Here is a 25,990-nt window from a genome sequence, read left to right on the forward strand (position 1 = left end):
CAATGTACGCAGAAAACTCAATGGAAAAACTTCTCCGTTTTAAGCATATCGTTGTCATGTAAACGTACCCTGAAATGGTCACAAATTTCCATGCGAGTGTGTTGGGTGAGACTTCTTTGTCTATTGGATGTGTTTATTACAGGGGCAATTCGCATTGGTGCCTCCTAGGGTCGAGTGCCTTGCTCAAGGGGATGATGGTGGTGCAAGGCTCGCTGTTTACATTGATCAAACCAGCAACCGTTTGGTTACCAAACACCACACCAAAACTACCACTGCAGAAGACTTCACCCCATAGCCATTGTTACTCAAGAAAAAAACAATAGGCACAATCTCTTTTCCCTGAAGACTCCGGCCTTTGAAGGGAAGCTTAGTGTACCGGCATGGAGAGTACAACTAACTCCCGGGAGCAGGGTTTAATGTCTCGCAGAGGGTATTAGTAGTGTATTGGGTCAAAAAAAAAGGAACCTCTTTGGTAATAGCATTAGCTTTTTCCTGCTGTCTACCTGTCAAAATGATCCAAGAAAACCACTAGCATGAATCACCAATTTACAAGCACTCACAAAAAGGAAAGGCCTTCACTCGCAACACCTGGAGGAAGCGGTGGAGAGACTGTTTAGCTTCGAAAGAAAGCAGCTACAGCTTTAGGCTGTCTTTGAACTGGAGGAGTGTTAGAAGAACAGGAAGCAGGGGACGGAATACAGTGCGGATCAGATATGAGTGAAGATCAAGTGTTTGTAAAAAGGAAGGGCGTCTGGTGAGGACAAGCTGATCTACTGATGGCTGGAAAAAGAGATAAAAGTACTGGAGAGTTTAGTGGAGAATGAAGGGGATAATGGGGCTTTGACTGTTGGAGACAAGAGGAGACCAGAGAAGACAGGACAAGACAAAAGAGGACAGGAGGAGAGACAGCATGTGAGGGGAGAAGAAAAAAGAGAAGACAGGAAAGAATAGGAGAGGAGATAAAAAGGAGAGAAGAAGAGAGGAAATGAGGCAAAAGGAGAGAAAACAAGGTGGGATGAGACTTGAGGTTGCTATCTGAATATAGGAGATGAGAGAAAAACAAGAGGACATTTGAGGAGACGAGATAAGATGTGGAGAGGAGGGGAGATGACATGGCGGGACTGGAGACAAGTTGAGACATGAGGAGGAGATAAAACAGATGAAACCAGGCATGTGAAGAGGAAAGAAGAGGAGATTTGGAGATGGGGAGGAGACGAAACATGAGAAAATGAGATTTGGAAAGAAATCAGGAGATGAAAAGAGGAAACGGACAAAGAGGATGAAGCTAGAGGATTTGACGAAAGAAGTAGAGGCGAGAAAAGAAGAAATGAGACAAAATGAGAGGAGAGGAGACGAAAAGAAGATTTGAAGAAAGAGGTGGAGATGAGAAAAGAATAAATGAGACTAAATGAGATTTGAAGAGATAGGAGGAGCTGAGATGAGAGAAAAGTAAATTAAATTAAACACGGGGAGACGATATTTGAAGAAAGGAGATGATACAAAATGAGACTTGAGGAGTGGAGACAAGAGGAGAGAGAGATGAGAAAATAAAATGAGACATGAGCAGAGTACAGGAGATTAGAGGAGATAAGACAAGACATGCTTGGAGGAGACATAAGCGAGGTGTTTAGAAGGGGTACGGGATCAGCTCTGATATTGAGGCGTATGAATGAGAATGAGTGGAGGCCTAACGTCGTCTCAGACGTGCGTGTCTGGCTACGCTCTGCGTCTCTGTCCCCGTGTAAGGAAGGCAGATGGGGACTGGTGAGCTTCAGTCGGAGTGAAGTCAGAAGTCACCTTGCCTGTCCTGGTTGTGTGTGAGAGAGCAGCCTGGTAGACTCGGAAGACCTGGCCTGATTTCATCCTCCTGTCACGGGCCGTAGTCACACAGCCCAGCCGGAGGCCCAGCAGGGGGCCTCCGCACGCACACACTCGTACACACACGCACACACTCACACTCACCTGTGCACCCGTTAATGCTGCTCACCTGCATTCTCTTTAATGAGCCTGCTTTAATGATGCTCATTTAATAAAAGCTACTTGCTGTCAGATTCTCCACCCTGACTGAGCATGCCCTGCAGTCAAGAACCACAACTGCCTCTTAAATTCATCTTGTCACAAGTTTGGTAAAAAATTAATGAGCAAAGGGCGCTGACTACAGAGCAGGTACTCTACTTAAGTGACATGGCAAGACCGGGGGACAAAGGTAAGTATTGAATAAAAGTAGTAAAGGACTAAACATATTCTATTACACTATCCACTTAATTGTACAGTCCTCAATGTACTTTCAATATAAATTTAGCTGTCGCCATTAAAAAAGACTGTTTGTGTTCTGTATGTTGTGTATGTTATGAGCGTTGAATAGGCTTTTTATATATTGATGTTAACTGCCGAGGTAAATCTTGTCATTTTGGTATTGTGAACAATTTCCCCAGACAAGGCTTAAGCCAGTCCCAGACTAAAATGCATGTTTGAGCTGTTTTAACTGAAAGAAACTTGCACTGACATTTCTTAAAATATGTCAGTGCCATCATGTTGTCTCAAGACACACACCAGTAGTTTTTTTTTTTTTCTAAGGCATGTTTATAAAAGCTACTTAAATGTCCTAACCGAACTAATCCTGGCTTAATCGAAGCCCTGTCAGTGAAACCAGGCATACAATTATATGGAATCTCCAATTAAGCTAAAATTGTGTCAAATTATAAAAATAAAATTAATTATGGTTATTTAGGATACCTATGAAATTAGCCTCTTTAGTCATTTAATTTAGACATTTTATTACAAAAATACTATTTATTTTTACAAAAATGTATTTTATTTCAAAATATAATTTCCATCAAGGAATGTTATTAAACACAAAACATCATTTGAGATGGAATTGACACTGTTGTGGAAATGACTTTCATAATAATAATAATGAAAATACATTACAATACGAAAATCACAGATGCATCCTGTGATGCATGTACTGTAGGTCACATTTGTAGACATTGTTAAAACGTTTTCCATTATATGTTCCTCTTTTACTCTACTTGTTGCAATCAGGTTTGTATTCTCAAACCATAACTGAAAAACACTGTCTGTCAGGTTGCACGTTCACTTTACACACTGCTCTGTTTGGTATTTTGCATGCATTCGATGTTCTGTATCTGTGGAGACTGTGTTCTCCCTCTGGTGCCTGCTGTCCTGGACATGGACTCACCGTCACGTGACATGCCCACGGCCAGACACTTCTGCAGCCTGCAGTGCTGGCAGCGGTTCCGGCTGGTGCGGTCAATCAGACAGTTCTTCTGACGCGGGCATGAGTACGCAGCATTGCTCTGCTGACTCCTCCTGAAGAAACCCTACAGGCCCCAGAGAAGGACAGAGAGAGGGTTGGTTAACCCATGCAGGGCTCAACAGTAAGGATTTTTAAGATTTTTACCAGTCTCATCACACACACACACACACACACACACACACACACACACACACACACACACACACACACACACACACACACACACAAAAAAAAAATATATATATATATATAGTGCATTTTCATACACTGTAAAAGAAAAGTTGCTGCCTTAATTTTTTTTAAGTACAACCTACTTGGATGTTTAAGTCATTTCATTAATTTCAGTTAAAATGGGCCACCTTCTGAGTTGAGTTTAAGCAATGTTAAATGTAAAGTAATGTTAAACTATTTTTTAACAGACAGCATGTCAAACAGAAATGGTAAGAAATGAGAAAAGAGGGTACATAAAGGAGATAGAAAGGATGTCTGCCAAGGAAAGGGCAAAAATACAATTTGTGGGTATAGAGGAGAGGATGAGAGGAGCATTAGGTGAATATAGGGAGATAAATTGATTGAAATTGATGTTTTAATGAAATTTAAATTGATGTTTTAATGAAATTTAAATGCAATGTTACACTGTTAGATTATAAATTTTGAAATAATTAAATGTGTTTTATCAGAATTTCACTTTGCAGTTTGACTGGCCCATTTTTGCTGTTCGGCCGGCCCATTTTACCTGAACACTGCTCATCTAAAAAAAAAATGTGGGAAAGCTATGTTTCAAAACCTGAAGGAACAATTATATTTGATTACATCAATTCAACACATTAAAGTGTAAGTTGCAGGTTAAATTTTTCACGAAGATAATGCAATGTGTTTATTAAACATAAAGATAAGAACCGCCCACCATTGTTTTTTATACCAAAATGCTGATATAATATGAAAAGTTGGCACTTTTAACAGTGGTTTTAACCGCTCCCGCTCCCTTCCACTAGATGGGGCGTGACGTCATATGAGGAACTCACTAGTAGAGTTACCGTACGCTTGCAGCTATAGATGCCTTACATAACTGCAGAAAAGTTGGTTGTATGTTTTATTTGATAAAAAAAAATTATGGATAAAATAACTCCACTGTAAACATACTCGTGTGTGCTGACTTTAAGGGGACCGTGATCCTGCCTGAAATGAGAATAAGCTATTCGCAAAACAAACGGGTTCAGGCCGTCAGATCAGCCGGTCGCAGCTCGAGCTGTTCCACTAAACTCCAAAACGCGTTCACCTCACGGCAGCACACACTCTCCACTGCTGATAGCCCACACAAACACAGTGATGGGGACATCGATCTCTCTTTTTCTTTTCTGACAATAAACATCGCTAATTAAATCGTGAGAAATTGATAACGCGTGGATTGAGGAAGGGTATTACATGACGTTTGAGGCGTCGATGAGACTAGCTATTGATGCCTGTGCAGTCAGTGTGTGCATCTCTAACGTTGCAGCTCTGATTTGGACTGACTTACTGTAAGTAAATAATGTATTCAGTTCAGTCGTTGTCCCTCCTTGCTATTCTACATGACGGCAATATTTTGAAAAGACTGGCTTGTTCCGTTATATTATCCGGGTTAAGTTTGCACCAGGCTAGACTATAACGTAGCTAATGTTACTCACCTGGCCAACCCTCCACTAATTCTCCTCACACCAAGCATTAATAACTCTTTGAGTGCCATGGCTGCCCTCTCTCACGCCTGACCAGTTAAAAATTGTAGGGCTGTGGTCCATAAAGAATTTGATGGTTTCCCACATCCTCAGTCGTTCTCCAAATAGCCATAATACAGTAGGAATCTAGCAGAGTATGGGTTGCGAGTTCCTCTTGTGACGTCATCACCCAGTAACTGAAAAAACACGCTACCGTTGAAGAAACCCCAATAAATGTTATTTTAACGCATTTTAAGACAGAAATAATTAAATATATACATATAGAGCACTTTAATTTACACATTAATTGACTGTGGTGGTTAACCTGCAACTTACACTTTAATCATAAGAACACAGTTTAATGCCATGCATAGGTTATTAGTTAGTGTCCCAAGCAATTAACCAAAAAGTGATCCAATTTGCCTAATATCACCCTACATAAATAACTGACTTAAAAAAATGAGTTGAATCTTGTATAACTTATAAAAAAGAGTTTTACTTTTTAAAAGAAATTACTTAAATTTGATGAGTTAAAGCAATGTAAAAACATACGTTGTCATAACATATTGATCATATTTTTTAAGTGTATGTGCAAAAATAATTTGATAATAGTAATAGTAAAATATATTTTTTAAATGCATTAACAGCTGCAAATTATACATTCTTGTCTGCACACTTCTAAATAGTACTTATATTTATATAATTATTATACCATAAAAAAAATCATATTATTTATTAAGAAAAAAATTTAATTTATGCCTTTCAGCTTAATTGACCTCAAACTGGCGACAGACATGCATCTATACCTTACAAGCGCATATTATCCCACATGAAGTGCTCATAAAACATTTCTGTGGCAGATGCTGAACAGATGGTGGCAGCTTTACAAACACTTGCCTCGATCATATAGACATGTTTCTCTTTAGTCAAGATACATCCGAGCAACACCTACTTTAGTGTGGTAACTATAAAAAAAAGCAGTTTGGAATGAGTATTTTTCCTCATTAACAATTGGCACGGCTAGTTCAGAGACAGGTGAGAACGGTAGAAAATAATGGCGAGTTTGTACGAGGTTATTAATGTTGAATAACAGAGGCCGGACCCAGTGGTTGGCTCGAGGGGGGGAAGGAGTGGGCACCCACGTTGAGTTTATTTCTCATCCTTTTGACTTAATGAATTGATTCCAGCTCGTCATTAACACACCCACTCCACAGCTCCATACACATATGTCTTAATTAGTTGCTCATTGGCTGTTTAATTACTAGAAAACAGCTGACAGCTGCCAAGTTGCTTTCTAATGGCAGCCATTATGAAAGCGGGGTAGGACTGCCGGTGACAAGCAGCGCTCCTTAATAATGCTATGATTTATGGGCCGGAGCGTTGTGCTCGCACATATCATTAAATGTCTCTGTGCCTCGAGTAATTAGTAATCATTAAAGATACATTTCAGCAGTTTATTCTTCAGGCCTGCGCGTTTCTGCCGCCGAGTGAGTGACGGAGGGAGATGCTGAGCAGAGAGTCTGTCTATTGTGCGGGAAAACAAAAAAAACGAGGCGTTCAAGAGCCGCGTCCGCACGTTCGTTTCTGCCGACTCCTGCTCGCGGAATGCTAACGAGTCGCTCCGGTGACAGGCGGAAAACAGGAATACACAATAAGCACAAAATTCCTCTTTGCTGAGTGGACGGCGTGTTTGAAAAATGCACAAAAAGAGGAGCTTCGGTGGGAAAGAATGGGGGGGGGGTGCAAAACTGCTAACGACGTGCTGTGATCCAAAACGCTTCCTGTTTGACGGTTTTATTAAAAAAACAGTCAAGTGCAGCAAAGATGGTAAAGAAAAACAAGACAAAGGGATTATATTGTTGTCGTATTGTAATTGGGACGTTTTTAGCAACATTTCAAACCGACTATGCCAGTTATTAAGACTCAGGCGTGTGAAGAATTGTGAAGTCCTGTAAGCACAATTGTAGTCGTTTCTTCTTTTAGACAGACAATAATCCGAAAGAAACCCCTCTGTTATTTTCCAGAATGTCTCATTTGTTGCCTTTTCCCGCTTTTTCTTTGTCACACGAGCGCGCGCTTACCCGCTGACAGGGTTGTTTAGCTTCTTACCTTGCAGCCCTCGCACGTTATCACGCCATAATGGATGCCTGATGATTTGTCTCCACAGATCTTGCAGGGAATTATTTCGATTTGAGCTGCGGAGAAAGAAAAGAGAGAAGATACTGTCAGGATTTTTCACTGTCACCAGTCACCACGCAACACCTCCTCCACGGCTGCATGTTGCGACATGAAACGGCGCCGAGCTTCAAAAGCATCACGTCGATGCCACCCTCGGCTGCTGCGTATTTGGAGGAGGCCATTCCGACTTTAAACAGAAAACCCTACAAAAAGCATGGCAAACGTGATGTCAACTCGTGACTTGGAAACAAATGGAATCATAATAAATAACCACCATTTCCCCACAGAGCCTTTTGGGCAGCAATATCGGGAGAAACCCAACTCTTTACCACATGACTGGACCTTTTCCGCCACTGGAATATTGGTTCAAAGCTGCCTGTTCAATTTAAAAACAGCCAAGCAGTTTTACCACCTCTGAGACGGAGTTCAGTCCAAGAGGCCTAGCGTTGATACAAATAAAATGTGATGTATTTGAGGAAAAATCTCAGAGCTATACTACATTTAAAGAGATCACCCAAACTTAAAAAATGTCATCATTTACTGACCCTCATGTCATTGAAAACCCATACGACAAATTTTCTCATGGAACAAAAAAAGAGATATTTAGCAGAATGTTGACGTTGCTCTTTTCCATTCAATCAAAGCGCATGGTGACCAAAGTCAAGCTCCAAAAACAACAAACAAAGCACCCTAAAAGTATCTAAGGCCCTGTTTACACCTGGTATTAAGAAACGTTTTGGTCGATCGGATCACAAGTAGACAAGGGAGACACATTTCCGTTTACACCTGGTGTTTTAATACGTCTCCTTTCTCCGATTTCGACCACTTCTGTACTGATTTCTTCGAGGGGAGGGTCTATGGTCAAGTAAATATACGGCTTTTTTCAGATCTTTCGATCTAATGGACAAAATGAGCTCATGCAATTTACACCCAGAGATGAAGCTCTCGTTTCTGCTCTGACAGCAAAAGACCAGCCGAACGCTGTGAGTGTGTGTTAGAAATCAGGAAAGGTGAGAGAACATTGTGCTTGGTATGTTTTTTGTCTTCAAATCAAACTTACTTTAGGTCTTTAGCCGACAAAGTTTAAATCCCGTCTGGCTAGCGCACTTCCCATAATGTTTACGCATTAGGTCATTCAGTGGAGAGTAGATGGTCTTTTGTGGCTGTTCAAACACATTCGACCACATGAGCGTTTACACTACAAAAGCAATCCAGTCTAATGTGTTTTTGACTACCTCTGGAAGTGGTCGAAAGGGAACAAGCTCAAAACGTTTGAGACCCAATTTACACCTGTATTTAGCATAATGCCCTTATGATCTGATCGACCAAAATGTATCGTAATACCAGGTGTAAACAGGGCCTAAAGGTAGTATATGTACCATTCTCTGAAATATGAGAGATATTTTTTATATCATATTTAAGATTATGTTTATGCATTTAACAGATGCTTTTATCAAAAGTGACGTACAGCATAAGTTATTTAAACTGTCATTAATGTAATTCAAATATGCACATATTGAAACTTGGCAGTCATGATTGGTTTTGAGACCCAGATAATGTTTGGCATTATTGTCAAACATAGCGTGACATGGTTGAATTTATGAATGTTAATGAGATTTGAGAGCTGCAGAGTGATTCAGTTTCAATTGATTCCTCAAACTGATCTGTCCTATAACTTCAGAAGTGTTGGAATATAGTGCACGAGTTGTACATGCTTTTTAGTAGCTCGACAGACCCTATAGTCCCCATTCACTTTCATTCTATGGAAATGAGCAGCTTGAACATTCTTCCAAACATCTCACTTTGTTTTCCATGACAAACAGAAAGTCATGCAGGTTTGGAACGACACAAGGGAATAAAAGATGACAAAACTTCAATTTATGAGTGAACAATTCCTTCACAGAAGTACACTTGTGAACTCGATATTGATTCCGACAGATAGAAGTTGCTTAAAAAGAGTCAGGCATCTCAAAGTAAAGGCCACGGCAATGTAATCACATCAAAGGACCCGAACCAAACCTCTGGCCACTGCAAAATAGACCTTACCACGCAAGAGCTTCACTCTATATTTAGCCGGATTACAGCTGAACAGTCACTGTTTAATGTAGCCTAAGCATTTTATTTCTACTTGACAGAAATTGCTCCCTCTAGTTCTCTTAGATCCCGAGCCAAAGTTCCCCGCAGCTACTTGCCTACCTCCAGCCAAAATACTGCGGCTCGATAATATTTTAGTGAACCTTATAAATCCAATCATACGGAATTAATTTGCACGCATCAAATTGCCACCGCTGAGCGATGCATCCGCGGCCGCCCATTTCATCATCTGCCTTCGAGCTCCCGTCGTGTCATCTGGATAATGTCAACGTCCCCACAGCACGGCCAAGGGTCTCTCTCTCTCTCGTTCTCTCTCAGCTCTGCGCTGCTGATCCACCAACCCGGTACACCGTCCGTCCGATCAACATGCCTGTAAACGGCACATTAAGCCCACACAGTTTTCGCTGATATAAACCGTTGGTCTCCTCAGGAGAGCTTCTTGGGAATTGGCAGATCTGCTAATTCAATATCCAACGAGTTTTTTTTTTATCATTAATTTATGATTAGGAAACCATAATCATTTCTCTTTTTTTTTTTTTTGCATTTTGAAAAAAGAAGGAAAAAAAATCACGGGCAGTGCACTCTGTTGTTTGTTTTTGTGTTCTCTCGGCATGAGCATTAGCGCGCCAGTGTGTTCCTACTCCTTTAGCATTTTCAGCCTCATTACTTACATAATTTGTTCTGACATGCACTCACAACAACTGAAGCATGCTGTAATTAAGGCTGGCTGTGGTTGAGGTCCAGGAGAGAGGTTGTAGTACCAGGCCCCTGCCAGTAGGTGGCAGTCCAGGGCTGTTGAGTACAGTCTTTCCCAGGCACGTAATCCCAGCTCCCACGTTCTGCCCTACAGGCTGAAGCGGCTTCACACTGCTGGCATCACAGACTACCAGGCTGCAGGTTCGAGCCTGCGGGGGCCAAGCCGCAGCACTCCTATCTGACTCGCTCCCTAGGCGCTGCTCAGAGGGCCCTTCGTTTTAGCCGGAAAGAAGCAGGTACACTTGCTGACGAAGCTCGTGCCACATCAGTCGAAGGTGCAGGAAGTGAAGAGGGCACTCAGGTTTGGGTCCCGCCTGGCGCAAATTCTCGCTCTACTCTCCCTTTCGCCAGGCCTCCACATGAAACACTCACAAAGCTCTTTGTCTCCCGCCTGGCTCACGCTGCGGGGTTGCAGTGCTGGATCGGAGCTTCCTTTGTCTACGGAGAGCGCTAAACCGAAATTGTTCTGCTGAAAAAAGAATCCTCACAGCAAGATTAGGACGGGGAGTAATTCATCCAGCTCCAGTGCAAACACACTCGCCTAATAACGCATACTCTGAGATATTCAGTTGCCCGAACAGTTCCACGTTTACAGGGTGGTATTTGCCAGCACTGGATAACTGAATAACTTTTAGGGAAAAAATACTATGCTATTACTGTATTTTTTGGATGATTTTACCATGTAAATGCCACAGATTTCACATGTAAATACATTGTTAACCATTTAGAAAGCATACTGTGACTGTGGTATTATTATTATTTAAAAATTACAGTATGCTTCATAAAGTTCACAATGTATTTGCTAAACATGTCACTAATAATAATAATAATAAAAAAACATAAAATCGTTATGCTTTCTAAAGAGTTATAATATATTATAATAATCATAATAATTGTTATTATTAGACAATTTTCTCATATAAATACATTGTTAGCCCTTTAGAAAGCATACTATCTTAATAAAAATACAAATAATAATAATAATTATAACAATAATTAAAATCACAATATGCTTTTTAAAGAGTTCATATAAAAATATATTATATTATTATTATTATTATTATTATTATTAGACAGCAAAATGTGATTTAAATTATTATTATTATGTAAATAATAATACCAATAATAATAATAGTAATAATAACAATAATTAAAATCAAAATCTGCTTTCTAAAGTTCATATAAAATATGATGAAATATCATATAATATATTATTATTATTATTATTAGACAATTCTCATACAAATACATTGCTAATACTTTAGAAGCATGCTGTGACTTAATAATAATAATAATAAATAAATAAATAATTTAAATCACAGTATGCTTTCTAGAGAGTTCATAATATACAGTATTTACATGCAAAAAATGACATTTGTCACAATAGTTGTTATTATTAGATAATTTTCTCATGTATACACATCAACCGTTTAGAAAGCATACAGTGACTCAAAATAATAATAATTATTATTATTAATCAGTGTGCTTTATAAAGAGTTTATAATAATGATAGTAATAATAATACAAATCTCTCAAAAAATTACACCACATAGGTTATAAAGCCAGATGTTTATCAACACCGCAGATAAGAAGATGACTGATACTGCATATCAGACAGTGTTCATGCCATACACCGCGGCTGGTCAAAAAGGTCTCAGCCTACGGGCAACATCAAACATACCACAGACGCATAACACACACAGAGTTACGCAAATGAAAACGCACAGTAAAAGGGCACAGGGCCGTGGTAACGTTAAAGATCAAACCTTTGCACTAAATGACTCCCACTGCGCCTACATTGAAACGTGGGGCAGCAAAGAGCAAATCTGATGCAGCTTGTTAGTTGGGTCTGCTCTGTTGTGACTTCCTGGAGCCCACTTCAAGGTCACTGAGTCAGAGCTGACAGCGAGACAGAGCCCTGAGGAGGAGTGACGTGTCACTTCGCTGTCCCCTCTCTCAGCTAATGCTATCTTTCTCACCGTCTATCGCCCTCCATCCCTCTCTCTCATTCCACGTCCCAATCGCAATCAGGACCCGTCTCTGCCATGCCCTTTAAAGCCCTCAAATCAGACCTCATGGGAGACAAGCCCCTGCTCTTGCTAACAGAAGCCCCTCAGTTTCTGCTAACATCAAACACACTTGTCACTTGCTCACCAAATGACCATTTTAATTGGTACGGCACATAGTTCATGCACATAAATTCAGACGGAGGCCATATTTCATAGCACACCATCAGCCGTGACAGTCCGGCTCTCTGAGACTGCTTAGCCGTGCTGCGCCACAACTGCAAAACACAGCAATAATGTGTCTCGCGTTTAAGGATGCATATGACCGTCTGATATTTAAAATAGTCCATATAAAATCAATGAAAGATGTAGTTTGTCCCATATTTTAGCATATTTTTGCGTCTGTATTTAAGCTACTGCCTACTACCAAATTTCCAATTTCCACTTTTGTCTCAATTGTGTAAGAATTAGTAGCTCTTTGCTAAGTTACAGGTGAAGCTAGGCTAGGCTACATTTCTAGGCTACATTTGTAATGTAATTTGTGTGAAATTTCAGTATGACACTAATTGTTTTTTATCAGATGCAGTAAAGCCATTTGTTAGTAGACCAAAATCAAAGTGATTGTATCAAAGTGAATGAATTTTAGCAGTTAATAGCAAATTAAGAGTGTCCTTTATTTTGCTAATAAAACACTGACTGTCCCTTATTTTCCTCTGCTGAAGTTGGAATGCATTCACACTTTAATTCAAGTCTTTCTTGACAAAAGTGAAAAAGAATGAAAACCACAAACAGTGAAAAACAGTGATCAAACAGTGGAGACAATAATAATTTCACCATAATGCGTGCTAACGCCTCAGCGCTAACTGTCACAGTCGCTCTGTATTCTTTAGCGCATTAGCGCTGACATCAGCATCACAAAGACGCTCATTCTCCATGCTGAGCACTTCTTAAAAGTGCTCTCTCCTCATTTGTACCCGAGGAGCTTCGTTCTAAGTGAGGCGAAAAGTGTGATGTTGACACAATATATTGAAGGCGTGTGAAATATTCAGGAATGTTCACTCGCTAATGGAGGATTCCAGGATCCAGCTAGTGGGGGAGGGTTGATCGCTAACTTCAGCAGAGTGCTTCTTCCCGGCTGCGCATACAAAATGATATGGCTTTTTTCTGTTCAGCAGTATTAAAACATCCCGATCTCCATTTCTGCACACAGACGTCAGTGATATTGTTTGTCTGGCGTGCTGAAAATCAACCTACGTGACTAGCGACAGGCCAAAGCGCTAACAACGCATTTGTGGCACATTTCCTCCTGCATGCAAATCAGCACAAAATGCCTCTAGTTATTCCCACTCTGGGCTAAAATCTCGCTGAATTGTTGGATTGTTGACATAACCTGGTGGGATTAGGATTATCCGCTTATGCTTTAAGGACACATACTCATAAAGATGAGAGCTTAACCCATTACACTAGTGCACCAAACATAGCCAACACTGTTTTTCAGCAAATCTATTAGCGTTTCCACTTTTAAACAGATTCAGATTTGGCCACTAATGAGCAAAATATGTACCATGAAAGCTTAAAACAGTGTTCACAGTGACTACAAGTCATTCATTTGCCACATCTACCACTTTAGGTGCAACTAAATACCAAAATATGCTTCAATCATTACACGAATGCTAGCAAATGCGTACATAGCCTTTCAAAATAGACTCTGTTAGATAGCATTCATGACTACTCGACACATGCACTAGAAAGTTTCATCCTTGTCCAATGTTTACTTTATTTCTTTACATAAGTTAAAAACAATAAAAAAGCAAATGAAGTATACCCGGGCCTCACACAAAGACGTATTGTTCCGTCTCATCGGTTTCTTTTATGTGAAACAACGACAGTGTCAACACTTTGTGGATAAACAAAAAAATTTTGCATGTGCAAGAAGAATGTTCAGTGTGTGCACACTATGCTGATGACAAAATTTACATCACACGTATTGAACACTCTAGTGAACTCATAAAAACCAAAGTATACTTTTGGCTTAAATTAAACAACAGCATTAAACGGTATGCAAATTAGCAGTGATGTGACAACCAATAGGAGTGCAGGCAGTGATCCACTGCCTGATATAATTGGATACAGCAGTGGATGATGTGTGCTTGAAGGGCTGTTAAAAAAAAAACACAAGAAAAACACAAGTTTTTTCTTAAAGATGCAGTGTTTAATTTTCACACCGTTAGCGGCACCAAGCGAAACTGATCTATTTGAGTGATCTGACATTATAAGAAAAATTGGCACAACCAAAGGCATGATCTTGAGATGCAGCTACCTGTTTGGCCAGTCAAACTTGACTGAAAACAGTTGTTGTTTCTGCAATTTAGTTTGGTATCTCTAGTGGCGCAAAAATTGCATACTGCCCCTTTAAATGCGGCAATGCCATGGGCCTGCAGTGTGTGTGTGTGTGTGTAGGATGTTGCTAATGTGCTTGTGTGTTGACAGCTGTCAGTGACCAAATGATGCAAGCCAGTGGGCTCATGTCAGGGAATTACGATGCTGGAATTGCGCAAAGTGCCACATTACAGCCAGATTAACAACAGTCCTTCAGGCCAGAGAACATGGACAAACAGCAGTTTAATCAAATTCCTCTGAAATGTTTCACTGCTGTTCCAGATTGTTTCTGTAAATAACATAGCCCGTGTACATTATCCAAGCGTCCTCTGTGGTACGACACAAACCTCTTGTGCTATTCGGCTGGGTTAAGTATAGGTTTAAGAAAATATGTCAGGGGAATCGGTTAGCGTCTGTTTGATTAGCTGGTTTTGTAGCAAGAGTAGTCTTAAAATCTCACTGATTTTTGTGATTTGGCCAAGTGACATAGCAAAAAAAATGTGTTTACTTCCACTTCTTTCCTTTTATTCCAATTTCAGCTGAAATAAGGGAAGGTTATTTGAATGTCAGCTTCACAAGACTGCCATATTCCTTCCACACAGACATTTTAGCATGTTTAGCTATTACCTTGAGACTGACCGCATGTGCTATGCTGGAGCTGAGAGATCACACGTGACAATGTCGCAAATCCCATTTCAATGCTATGAATGGTAAAAATGTAAGCAACAAAGAGAGCTGGTTTCAAGTCCGCAGACAGCAGTTTGATCACGTGGGTTTGTTTGATAGCCTGTGCGCATGTTTGTTTGTGCTTCCCATTTAATTCCTCGCGTTTAATCACAGTCCGCCGCCGTGATCCGTCGTCACTTGAGACCACCGGAGAGCTGAGAAGATCAGAGGAGATAAGGATGAGAGAGAGAACTTCTCATTCTTTTCCTCTTGTTGCTCCTGTAAAGCGCTGAAGTGGCGGGTTCGACCCAGTGCTGGCTTCTTGCCTTTGGGCAGCTTTCAGGAGTGAACTCATGCATGCATCTGTGTGTTTGTTTGTGTATGAGGCCATTAATTTTTCAGTGCCACACACAAAACTCAAGATCCCTCCCAGCAAACACAGCAGCTTGTGTTACCGTACTTCTAGATGTACCCAACTGTCTCAGTTAAATGCATTTTGACATACCATATAGTATAGCAGGAGCAGGAAAAGGAGCAGGAGTGTTTCCCAGTCGGCAGAAAGGAGACTTCTCACTTCAAGTTACTTTTTCTTGTTTATTTTACACGGGTATAATAATGAGGTAGTTAATAATGAATATATATATATATATTTTTTTATTATTATTATTTTTTCTTGCGCAAAATAAATAAGAAATTATTTCTATGTGATGATACAATAATAGGACTCTTTTTGGCCATGAATCCGTTCAAATTGTGCATTTGAATGAATAACTTTAAAACTCTGAACACCCTTTCAAATTTCAAGTGTGATGCAAAATATCAAGTGTATTTATATTATTTATTTAATTATTGCAGCAGGTTTGCATACACGTACATCATTCTTCAAGAAATCCTATTTATCATTCTTCCGTGCATTCATTTGAAATTGAAAATGTATGGATATAATGTATAGTGTGTGTGTGTGTGATTTCAATACTATATAATAAAAGTATATATCAAAGTATGAATCAGCTTGTCGGGCACCGATAGCCTCATGGGCAGTGCACCGACATATAGTGCCGCTGTGCTTCGGGTGACCCGAGTTCGAATCCCGGCTCGTGGACCTTTCCCGATCCCGCCCCCCTTCTCTCTCCCACCTCGCTTCCTGTCCACTCTATACTATCCTATCACAGTATCATATCAAATGATATCAAAGTATGAATCAGCTCAAATTCATAATTTGAATGAATCAGTTCGAAACTCTAAACACCTTTTCATCATCCATTGCAACCCAAAATATAAAGTGTGTTTGTATCATTTAATGTATTATTTAATTATTGCAGGTTTGCATGAATTTCATTCTTGAGGCAATCCAAAACAGTATTTTTCCTTGCGCTGAATTTAATAAAGTGTTGAAAAAACTGTGTTTCAGATTTTTTTAATCTACTTTGGCTATGGAAGGCTGGTTAAAATGATGTTTTTTTCTTTTTCTGAATAAAAACATTTGAAATCATTTTAGAGCAAATACATAAATCACGAGAAGTGAGATGTACATCAAATAAGAGTGAATATATATAGTGTATACATATATATAAGCTATATCGCCCTGCCCTAGTCCTCATTTATGCATTCGGTGGCAAGAGATTGACGAGCTTTCTGGTTGCGAGTGTGAGCGAGACTCATGCACTCATGGGAACAGAACAAAAGGATGGGGGTTACGATACAGGCAAGTTGCGTGGAGAGGAGCGTGTGTGCCAGACTCTCTCCTCCGCCCTGCCCCGACACCCTTTTTCTCTCTCCTTCCGTCTGTCTCCATCTCTCTTTCCTCCTGTCCTCCTCTTCTCAGTGACAGGCAAAGCATTTCCACCGGAGCAAGGCAGTCTAGAGCCACAGGGCACGCCACCTCTCGCTGTGTCACCGTGCACCTGAATCCCACGGGAATGAGAGACGGGGGAAAGGAAGACGAGAAAGACGGAGGGAGAGGTGCATTTGCATCGCGCCGTCTGTGCCGTGTTGCTCCAACAAACACAAATCAAACGCAGGCAAACCTTCCACATGCATAAACATTTATCTTCAATTTGAAAAGGAGCCATTATCGTAATCATACGGTGCATCAAATGGAATTTAGACCAGGTCTAAATGCGTCATTTGTTTGTAAAACTGTCGTTATAATATGACAGGAAATTTTGTGCAGTTGAGCGAAAGCTCGCCATTGTCTATTTTTGTTTACGAATGCCTTGTTTGGCAACGCTTGACGTTGCACATCGCTGAGGCTTAGAATCATTGAAGCTGAAACATCAGAGGAGCCATTTTTGGAGTCATGCTCCTGCCGTTTTTTTTTTTCTTTCCTGTGTCTGAAGATGTGTTTTTTTTTTCATCTGAAACCAGTTTCCAGACTGCTTACGAATACGAATGGGACTCTGCCAGCCGGGCAGGAGAGGCCACGCTGATCTCTAACATGCAATATGAATTTGAGCCTTGTATGGCTGATTTAATCTTCGATTGGGAGCTTCAATCTCCTACAGCTGAGTGCTTTAGTTAAACACAAATCAGATCACATCGAGCTCTCAGGGGAGCCAATCCAGGGCAATGAATGACAAAACAATAAATCACGGAGGAATGAATATATATATATATATACACACACTAAGAAAACCTTTGCACAACAACAGTGAAGCTTGTTCGACGGCACAAGGGAATTCTGTTTCCATGTGGTGCTGATGTTTTATACCTAATTGCAGCATTAATGTGTCACTCCAGAAGATGCATCATGGCTGTGGATTACAGATGTGCCAAAACTAAATATTTTCTAAACTGACTAGTCCTGGCTGCCTGAACATCTAGTCCATTAAGTGGTGTATATTTTGGCTGGTTTCGGGTTTACCGGTTTCTTAGAGGCCGTTTACACAAGACATGTTTTTGTGTCAAAAACAGATACAGCATCTAAAAACTTAAAAACGGATGGCCAAAGAATCTGAATGTGTGCTGCTGTAGCATAAATAAATATATTATATATATACAGTGCTTGACATTAACACCCACCAACCTCCCATGCCACTTTGGAGGAATGATTTTTTTAAATAATATATTATACACATTTTTCAGTTGTAGTCTTTTAAAAAGGCATCTGAAATAATAAACTAAGTGCAATGAAGTGTTGTCATACAGTGCTATGCATAAGTTTAGACACCCATGCTAAAGTTGACTAAAAAGAGGAATAAAAAATCATATTTTGGAAATTGAACTTAATGCCTTAATTTAAAAAAATAGGAAAAATCCAACCTTTAAGGACACCAATTTTCTTTGTGAATGAATAATGTATCGTACATTAATAAATGTTCTTCCTTAAAATACAGGGTGCATAAGTCTGGACACCCTTATGTTAAATTCCCATAGAGGCAGGCAGATTTTTATTTTTAAGTATTTTTTTATTTTTTTTTATTTTTTAGGATACTATGCATCCTGATAAAGTTCCCTTGGCCTTTGGAATTAAAATAGCCCCACATCATCACATAGCCTTCACCATACCTAGAGATTGGCATGGGGTACTTTCCATAAGATCATCTCTCAATGCAAATCAAACCAGCTTTTGGCTAACTGAAATAAAATCATGCCAGTCTCTAGGTATGGTGACGGTGATGTGATGATGTAGGGCTATTTTAATTCCAAAGGCCAAGGGAACTTTATCAGGATGCATAGTATCCTGGATCCATGAAGTAACTGGCCTTTAAAAATAAAAATCTGCCTGTCTCTATGGGAATTTAACATAGGGATGTCCAAACTTATGCACCCTGTATTTTAAGGAAGAACATTTATTTATTTACGATACATTATTCATTCACAAAGAAAATTGGTGTCCTTAAAGGTTGGATTTTTCCTAATTTTTTAAATTAAGGCAATAAGTTCAGTTTCCAAAAGATGATTTTTTATTCCTCTTTTTAGTCAACTTTAGCATGGGTGTCTAAACTTATGCATAGCACTGTAAATATTGATAAAAATCTGAAACGCTTCCAATATTAATTTTCCATAGATGCATGATACCAGCTACTTTCTCGTTCTCTCATCTCTCCGACAGAGAGTTATGAATGAATATTGTTGGTGTTACAGGGTTTGAATTTTGGCGTGGGATTGTATATAATTTTACTCATTCCCGCAGGTTTTGTGCTCACACCTGAAGTGCACGCTAAATTGAGTTATTTTTCACTGCTTAAACAGTCAAATACACACACAAAAAATGTGAAAATGCCGATCTTGGTGAGTATTCACGTATGTTTTAAGTAAACATAAACAGTTGAGAAAGAAAACGCATGTGTAACCGTACAATGGATCCGTGTGTCAGGTCTTAAAGTGACAGCAGCCTAATAAACCTGCTGCCAAATTATAAGATCATATAAAAAATATCTAAATGGCATGGTATCTGTGTCACAATTGTGGCTATTGAAAATGCTGGGTGGCTAGTATCTTTGGAAAACCACTGGCCACAGTGGCTGGTGAGCAAAAAGTTTATGTCGAGCCCTGTATATGTAGGTCAAAAATAATACCACAATCACTGACATACCTATTCATGCTGGGAATAGTCTGTCCTAAATGAACAGAAAAAAAATACCATGTAATTTGCTTACCATGGTCATGTGAGAAAAACAGACATATTTGATTCGGACATCATTAAAAGTCATGTAGTCTGTGGGTCCAATGCTACCAAAAAAAAAAAAAAAGTGGTGAGCAAGGAGAAATGGACATCAGAAAGCAACTATTCTTGGGAAAGAGTATGTGTGCTGGTATTCCAACTAATAATTTAACCACCCACACACACCAATCACAAACCTGATTGACTCAGGCCAAATGGGAAAGCACTGACAGAGAACGTTTTCACATCAGCCAGCAGGGTTTCCTAATGGACATCCAATGGGACACGACGAGCCGACCTGCAGCTGGGTCTCTAACACCTGACTGCACAATGTTCCATCCACAGCACCCCGTGGTTCCACTCGGCAGAGATACACTGTACAGACTGTAATCACTGTGCAGTGGATTGAAAACAAAGCTAAACACATAGGCCTACATGTCTTTTTAAGCAGTTTTAAAAGTGGTTAGATTACAGTGTGGCATTGAAAATTACTTAGTTTTAAATTCAAATGACTGGTGTTGATGAGTCTTAGTCTATGCTGTTTTCAGTTGATGAATGAACTAACTTTAGTGTCAGCTTTCATATTCTGTCAGTTTTATAACAAAATTCAAACAATAAACAGTTTTGGCGCTCTTTAATGTGGCACGACAGATCGCATGAAATAACCTTTAGAAAGTACAACTTACTGAAATCTGTATCATGTCTCATGTAAACGTGTAAAAAGTCAATAAAACAGCTTGTAAACTATGTCTCGTAACATTACATTAACCCAATTCAATGACCATAAACTTGCATAAAAATCGCTAGTAAAATGAACTCTACAGAGAAGCATTTTGTTAGTTGGCATTAGTTGAGAGTAAAGAAACGCAAGATTGAAATTCTGTCACCATTTACTCACTCGTTGTTCCAAACCTGTATGACTTAGTGTCTTCTGTGGAAGACAAAAATAGATATTTAGAAAAATGTACCAGTGTTCCAATTTGGACCCCATTGACTTTCATTGTATAGACAAAAACAGTTGAAACATTCTTCAGAGTATCTCCTTTTATGTTCACAGAGGAGGTTTTGAACAACAGGTGAGCAAATGGTGACAAATTTCATCTTTGGGTGAATTTATTTAGATTTACGATTCCAAATCTGTATTAAAAAACAGAAATCTATTTTTTTTTTTTTTTTTTAATTTACAGTATGTGCATTTACAGTGTATTTGCCTAAGAAAGTACTGGTAATATAAGGTAACTACATGGGTTAAGTTTAGGTTTTAGGGGTAGGTTAAGGGTTAGTATCTAGTTAATACCCAGTTATTGCAATTACTGTAGTAAGTACAAAGTATGTAGGCCTAACATGGGGAACAGGACTGTACAATTCAGTGCTACCATCTATTTACAATGGAAGTATAAGGGCCAATCACTGAAAACCAGTATTCAAATATATTAAAGACTGAAGTACAATTTGGTTGTTTGGCCTCTTATAATAAGCGCATGATACATATTTTTGCCACAGCCCTATTTATGTGCTATATCTGTTGATAAATGTGCGGTATCCAGCTTTAACTGGTTGAAACCGTGTTGCATTGGCTTGCGTATATGTGTGTGTGTACTCGTACACATGTGTGTGGCTCTGCTGAGATAGTTGAGGGATAAAGCGTTCCATTTACCCAGAGACCAATTCTGCTTTTCTGCTCGTTTCTGGGGAATCGGACCAAACACCTGGCCTGATTCCTTACTCAGCCGTTCCGTCCTTATCCAAGCCTGCATTCACATATAAATCATTAGCCGATGCTTTCCTTCCCAAACGTCTACTTATCCTCAGATTTTCAACCGCCCAACTTGCAACTCCTTGTTATTCACACGGGCCTATTTGTCGAGTTCTGTTTAACCCGATCGGACGACACCAGCATTGTTGTTTTGAACTGTCTGCGTTTTGCTCGGCTGTCTGCGCAGGCGGGAGGCCTCGCGTTGTGTCTTTCAGAGTACAGTAGGGCACGCTCTGCGCCCCCTGCCCCAGCTGGCCCTGTCTGTCAGCCCCAATAACGTCTCCGGTCTGCTCAGAATGTGTCACCGTCGTCCTAAACATCATATCAGTTTACATAACAAGCGCTGTGTCCTGGGCTCCAAGGTCAAAGCAGTCACAGTCACTGCCTTTACTGTGCGGACCACAGTAAAGAGACCACAACCATCCTGGGAATGCAGTTAATACATTTTAGACTAAAAATGACAAGCAAAAGATGGACCACTGGAGTGTGAGACAGACATGCTTCAGGGACGTGCAAAAGTGCAAAAAAATTCCCAGACATTCATTAACAATTGACATCAAGGTACAGAAAAGTATGACATATAGAACAGTACTCCTTAAGATTTTGACTATTTTCATAAAAAAATGTTTTAATGGAACTAACGTCCATTCAGAGAAGGAAATCAGTTTGGTGGAGCGATGCAAATTTCCACTCCCGGCTCAAAGCTATCTGTAATCACTCCACTCCAAACTCCACCCCAGGTTTTCGATTTCTTCCTACTCCGAGTTTGCTCCAATTTGCATTGTAACTGCTCTGTTGTGAAAGTTTGTTTCGTTAATTCTTTACAATAAGGTTAAATTAGTAAACATTAGATAACGCATTGAGTATGATAAACTAGCAATGAACGAGATCTTTAAAGCATTTTTTATAGTATATCTGTACTATACTAATACATTTATAATGTTGAAACAATTAATAATTATCTTAACTTATATTTTAATACATTTGTATAACTACATTTTATTAAGATCTTTATATAATTTATAATATGTATTTTAATTAGGGCTGTCAAAAGATTAATCGCGATTAATCGCATCCAAAATAAAAGTTTGTGTTTAAATATGTGTGTGTACTGTGTATAATTAAATTTGTATATATAAATACACACACATGCTTGTATATATTTAAGAAAAATGTGTAATTTATATATAAAAAAAATATATTTATATATAATATAAATTATATATAAATATATACAGTATATGTATGCAAATATTTCTTAAATATATACAGGCATGTGTGTGTATTTATATATACAAAATAATTATACACAGTACACACACATATATTATGTAAACACAAACTTTTATTTTGGATGCGATTAATCGCGATTAATCTTTTGACAGCCCTAATTTTAATAATTAACTCTTTACCTGCCATTAACGGAATTATCCTTCATTTATGAGATAACACTTCCCCCGCCATACGGTTATACGGTAGGGGGCGCTATTGCGCATCTTCTGAAAGAGTAGAGAATCTCCGGATCAAAACACCTTGAAAAAGGAGCAGAAACAAGTGATAAAAGCATTGCTTATGCACATTGTAGTCTTTGGTGGGGATATAACGCAATTTTCTCCGCTTTTTGTTCAAAATGTGGCTTTTTTATATTAAAGTGTTGATAAAAAAGAATGCATGAAGCTAGAATAATTTTTTAAATTGCAGAATAAATAATAAAAAAAATGTGTTTGTTCTTTCTTTTGATATTTGTTCATATATTCTGTGGGCCATGAACGTTTTGTGAAAACTGATCAAAAATGGCGATGGCTGGCAAAACAAAAACAAAAAAAACAATGGCAGGGAAAGAGTTAATGTATTAACATCAAACATAATGAACAATTGAATGTATATAAATGAACACTACCCTAAATGTCACAAACTTTGCGTCATACAAAAGACGAGAGTCGGGAGACGCAACGATAAAACGCGTCCGTCTAGTGAATGTTTAGACAAACAATGAAACAGCAGTGCAGCGGAATGCAAAAACGCAGTGTGAACGGCTCCTAACTGTCCGCCGTTTAACACGTGCTGAATTCCTGCTGACAAGCAGTTGCATTATGGGCCGTTAACGTGCTATCTTCGTATCGGAGCGATCTTGGAGCGAGAGATAACACAGACACTCTAAAAACGCTCCAGGCAAAAACATACAGCTCTGCTTCTGCTCCGCATTGCTCACATATCAGGTTAGAAAGCGTATATAATAACTGCAATTAGCCACAATTTGAAAACAACAGGAGTCTTCTGGCACTGGCGAAGCATGTGTGTGTGTTTGTCTGTGTAAAATAGTGGGATTTTGTGTATATAAGGCAATGGATTCATTACTCAACACACTGGGTAATTCTAGCCTTGATGAGAAAGCATTATACCACCTCTCTTTCTCTCTCCATCACACTCTCTTCCCTCCTTCCAGCTACCTGAGAGTGCTGCTCTCTTGTCAGTGAAGGAAAAGAGCAGCCAAGGACAGGCTAGATGAATGACATCAATGGCTTCAGCAAGGCACTTGCAAGGATGTGTGACTGAGACAAATGGTCCTTGTTACATTAGAAGGCGATACCGAATCCTGCCATTCTCTGATGGAGCCCTGATAGAGCTGTAACCAGACGCACCCAACCTTTCCACAGATCCGCTGCGTCATGGGACCTCTGAAAGGCAGCTTTCTCAGGCATTCAGCTGGGGCGCCTGCTATCTCTGTGTCTCTCTTTCTGCTTCCCTATTATACTCAGTCGTTAGATGCTGTCTCCGCAATACCAGTAGTTCACTGTCCTTTTTAAAGGTTAATTAAAGACATTTTAGGACCAATAGATTTTTTTACATTATTTCCTTGGCAATTAAGATTTCCTCCCCACCAATTCTTTTTCGCAAAATTCAATCAATTGATCTCTCAATCATGAGCTCAATCACTTGTTCAATCAATCAATCAATTGTTCAATCAATCAAATGCTCAATTAATCGATCGTTCAATCGCTCAATCAATCAAACGTTCAATCGCTCAATCAATCAATCGTTCAATCGATCAATCAATTGCTCAATCAATTAATCGCTCAATCAATCGTTCAAATATATATATATACATATACTTTTTAATTCTAATACGGTAATACTTAATTACAAAATAATTACATTATGTAGAGCTGAAGATCATTTCTGTGCCATTAACATCAATAAATGGAATTTCAATTATAATGGAAAATAAATAAATAAATAAATTGAATTCTTTTTTTTAAGTAACATAAATATTTAATTAAAAGTCTAAGAAAAAAAAAGGGTGATGTGAATTTGGGGTTAAAATGTGATTAATTGCCATGAAAAAAATGTCACATGCCAAACATAGGTTGTAAGCAAAATATATTTTCATTCTTTTTTTAAATTTGGGGTGAAAATTGACTCTTTTTGACAGGCTTTGTGAGATTCATTTTGGAGATGAAATGTATTAGCTTCTCTTCTCTTTGCCAGTTTTAACGGTTGCTACGGCCCTGATGGACGGAGAGAGAGAGAGAGAGAGAGAGAGAGTGAGAGAGTGAGAGAGAGAGAGAGAGAGAGAGAGAGAGTGAGAGAGAGAGAGAGAGAGAGAGAGAGAGAGAGAGAGAGAGAGAGAGAGAGAGAGAGAGAGAGAGAGAGAGAGAGAGAGAGAGAGAGAGAGAGAGAGAGAGTGAGAGAGAGAGAGAGTGAGTGCAGGGAGACTGATAGAGATGAGTCTTTATTCAGAGGCAGTGAAACATCTTTGTATACTATAAAAGGTATGTTGAAGTGGTGCCGTTCTTCAAGATGAAAAGCAACTGACGCATTTACTGCGCCTGTACAAACAGTATTACTGCTAATGCAGACCGATCCAATTCAGATTAGCTATGTCAATATTTACCTCTTAAAACATAAACAGCTGGCAAACTCACATTTATGGGCACAAAACGCTTAGATAATTCACTCAGATTTGCTAAGCAAATGGACAACTTCTATAAAAACTTGTGCGCGCACACACGCACTTAAAGGGACAGTTCACCCAAAAATGAAAATTCTATTGTTCCAAACCTGTAGAAATTTCTTTGTTCTACTGAACACAAAAGGAAGACATTTTGAAGAATGTTTGTAACCAAACACCATTGACTTCCAAAGTATACTATAGAAGTCAATGATGCCCCACAACTGTTTGGAACAACTTAAGGGTGAGTAAATAATGACAGAATTTCCATTTTTTGGTGAACTATCCCCATCTATGGCATATACGATACAACTAAACCATGTTAGCCAGCATAACAGAAATCATTATGTCATTTAGTTTTGCAAGAACCGTAAACTGTTGTATACAGTTCCCACATGTTAAATGGATTGACGCCAAATTACTGGTTCACTGGGCATGAGACAGTTCCGTCATCTCCGAAACTCACACATATCCTCACCGTTGATCCCTGATGTGTTACACTTACGACCTGAGCAGACAAACATTTCTTGATCCTACAGTGTGAAATGTGGCCTCACACTCTCTGCTGTCAAACTGAGTTCAGAGACGCCTTACAGCAAATCTAATCCTCGCTCAATACGAGT

At 39.2% G+C, this 25,990-nt stretch overlaps 1 protein-coding gene across 2 annotated transcripts in view; it reads right to left on the bottom strand.

The window, feature by feature from the left end:
* Positions 1-25,990, bottom strand: part of roraa (RAR-related orphan receptor A, paralog a) — a 289,292-nt gene that overhangs the window by 12,156 nt on the left and 251,146 nt on the right. For both annotated transcript variants that reach the window (XM_081356865.1, XM_081356864.1), the window contains 2 exons: positions 7,084-7,169; positions 3,203-3,344 (listed from right to left, as the gene is read on the bottom strand). In XM_081356865.1, the coding sequence (XP_081212991.1) occupies positions 3,203-3,344; positions 7,084-7,169 (228 nt within the window). The remainder of the gene's footprint in view (positions 1-3,202; positions 3,345-7,083; positions 7,170-25,990) is intronic.

This window comes from Scardinius erythrophthalmus (genome assembly GCF_964197995.2).
Source record: "Scardinius erythrophthalmus genome assembly, chromosome: 24".
Classification (NCBI taxonomy): Eukaryota; Metazoa; Chordata; class Actinopteri; order Cypriniformes; family Leuciscidae; genus Scardinius; species Scardinius erythrophthalmus.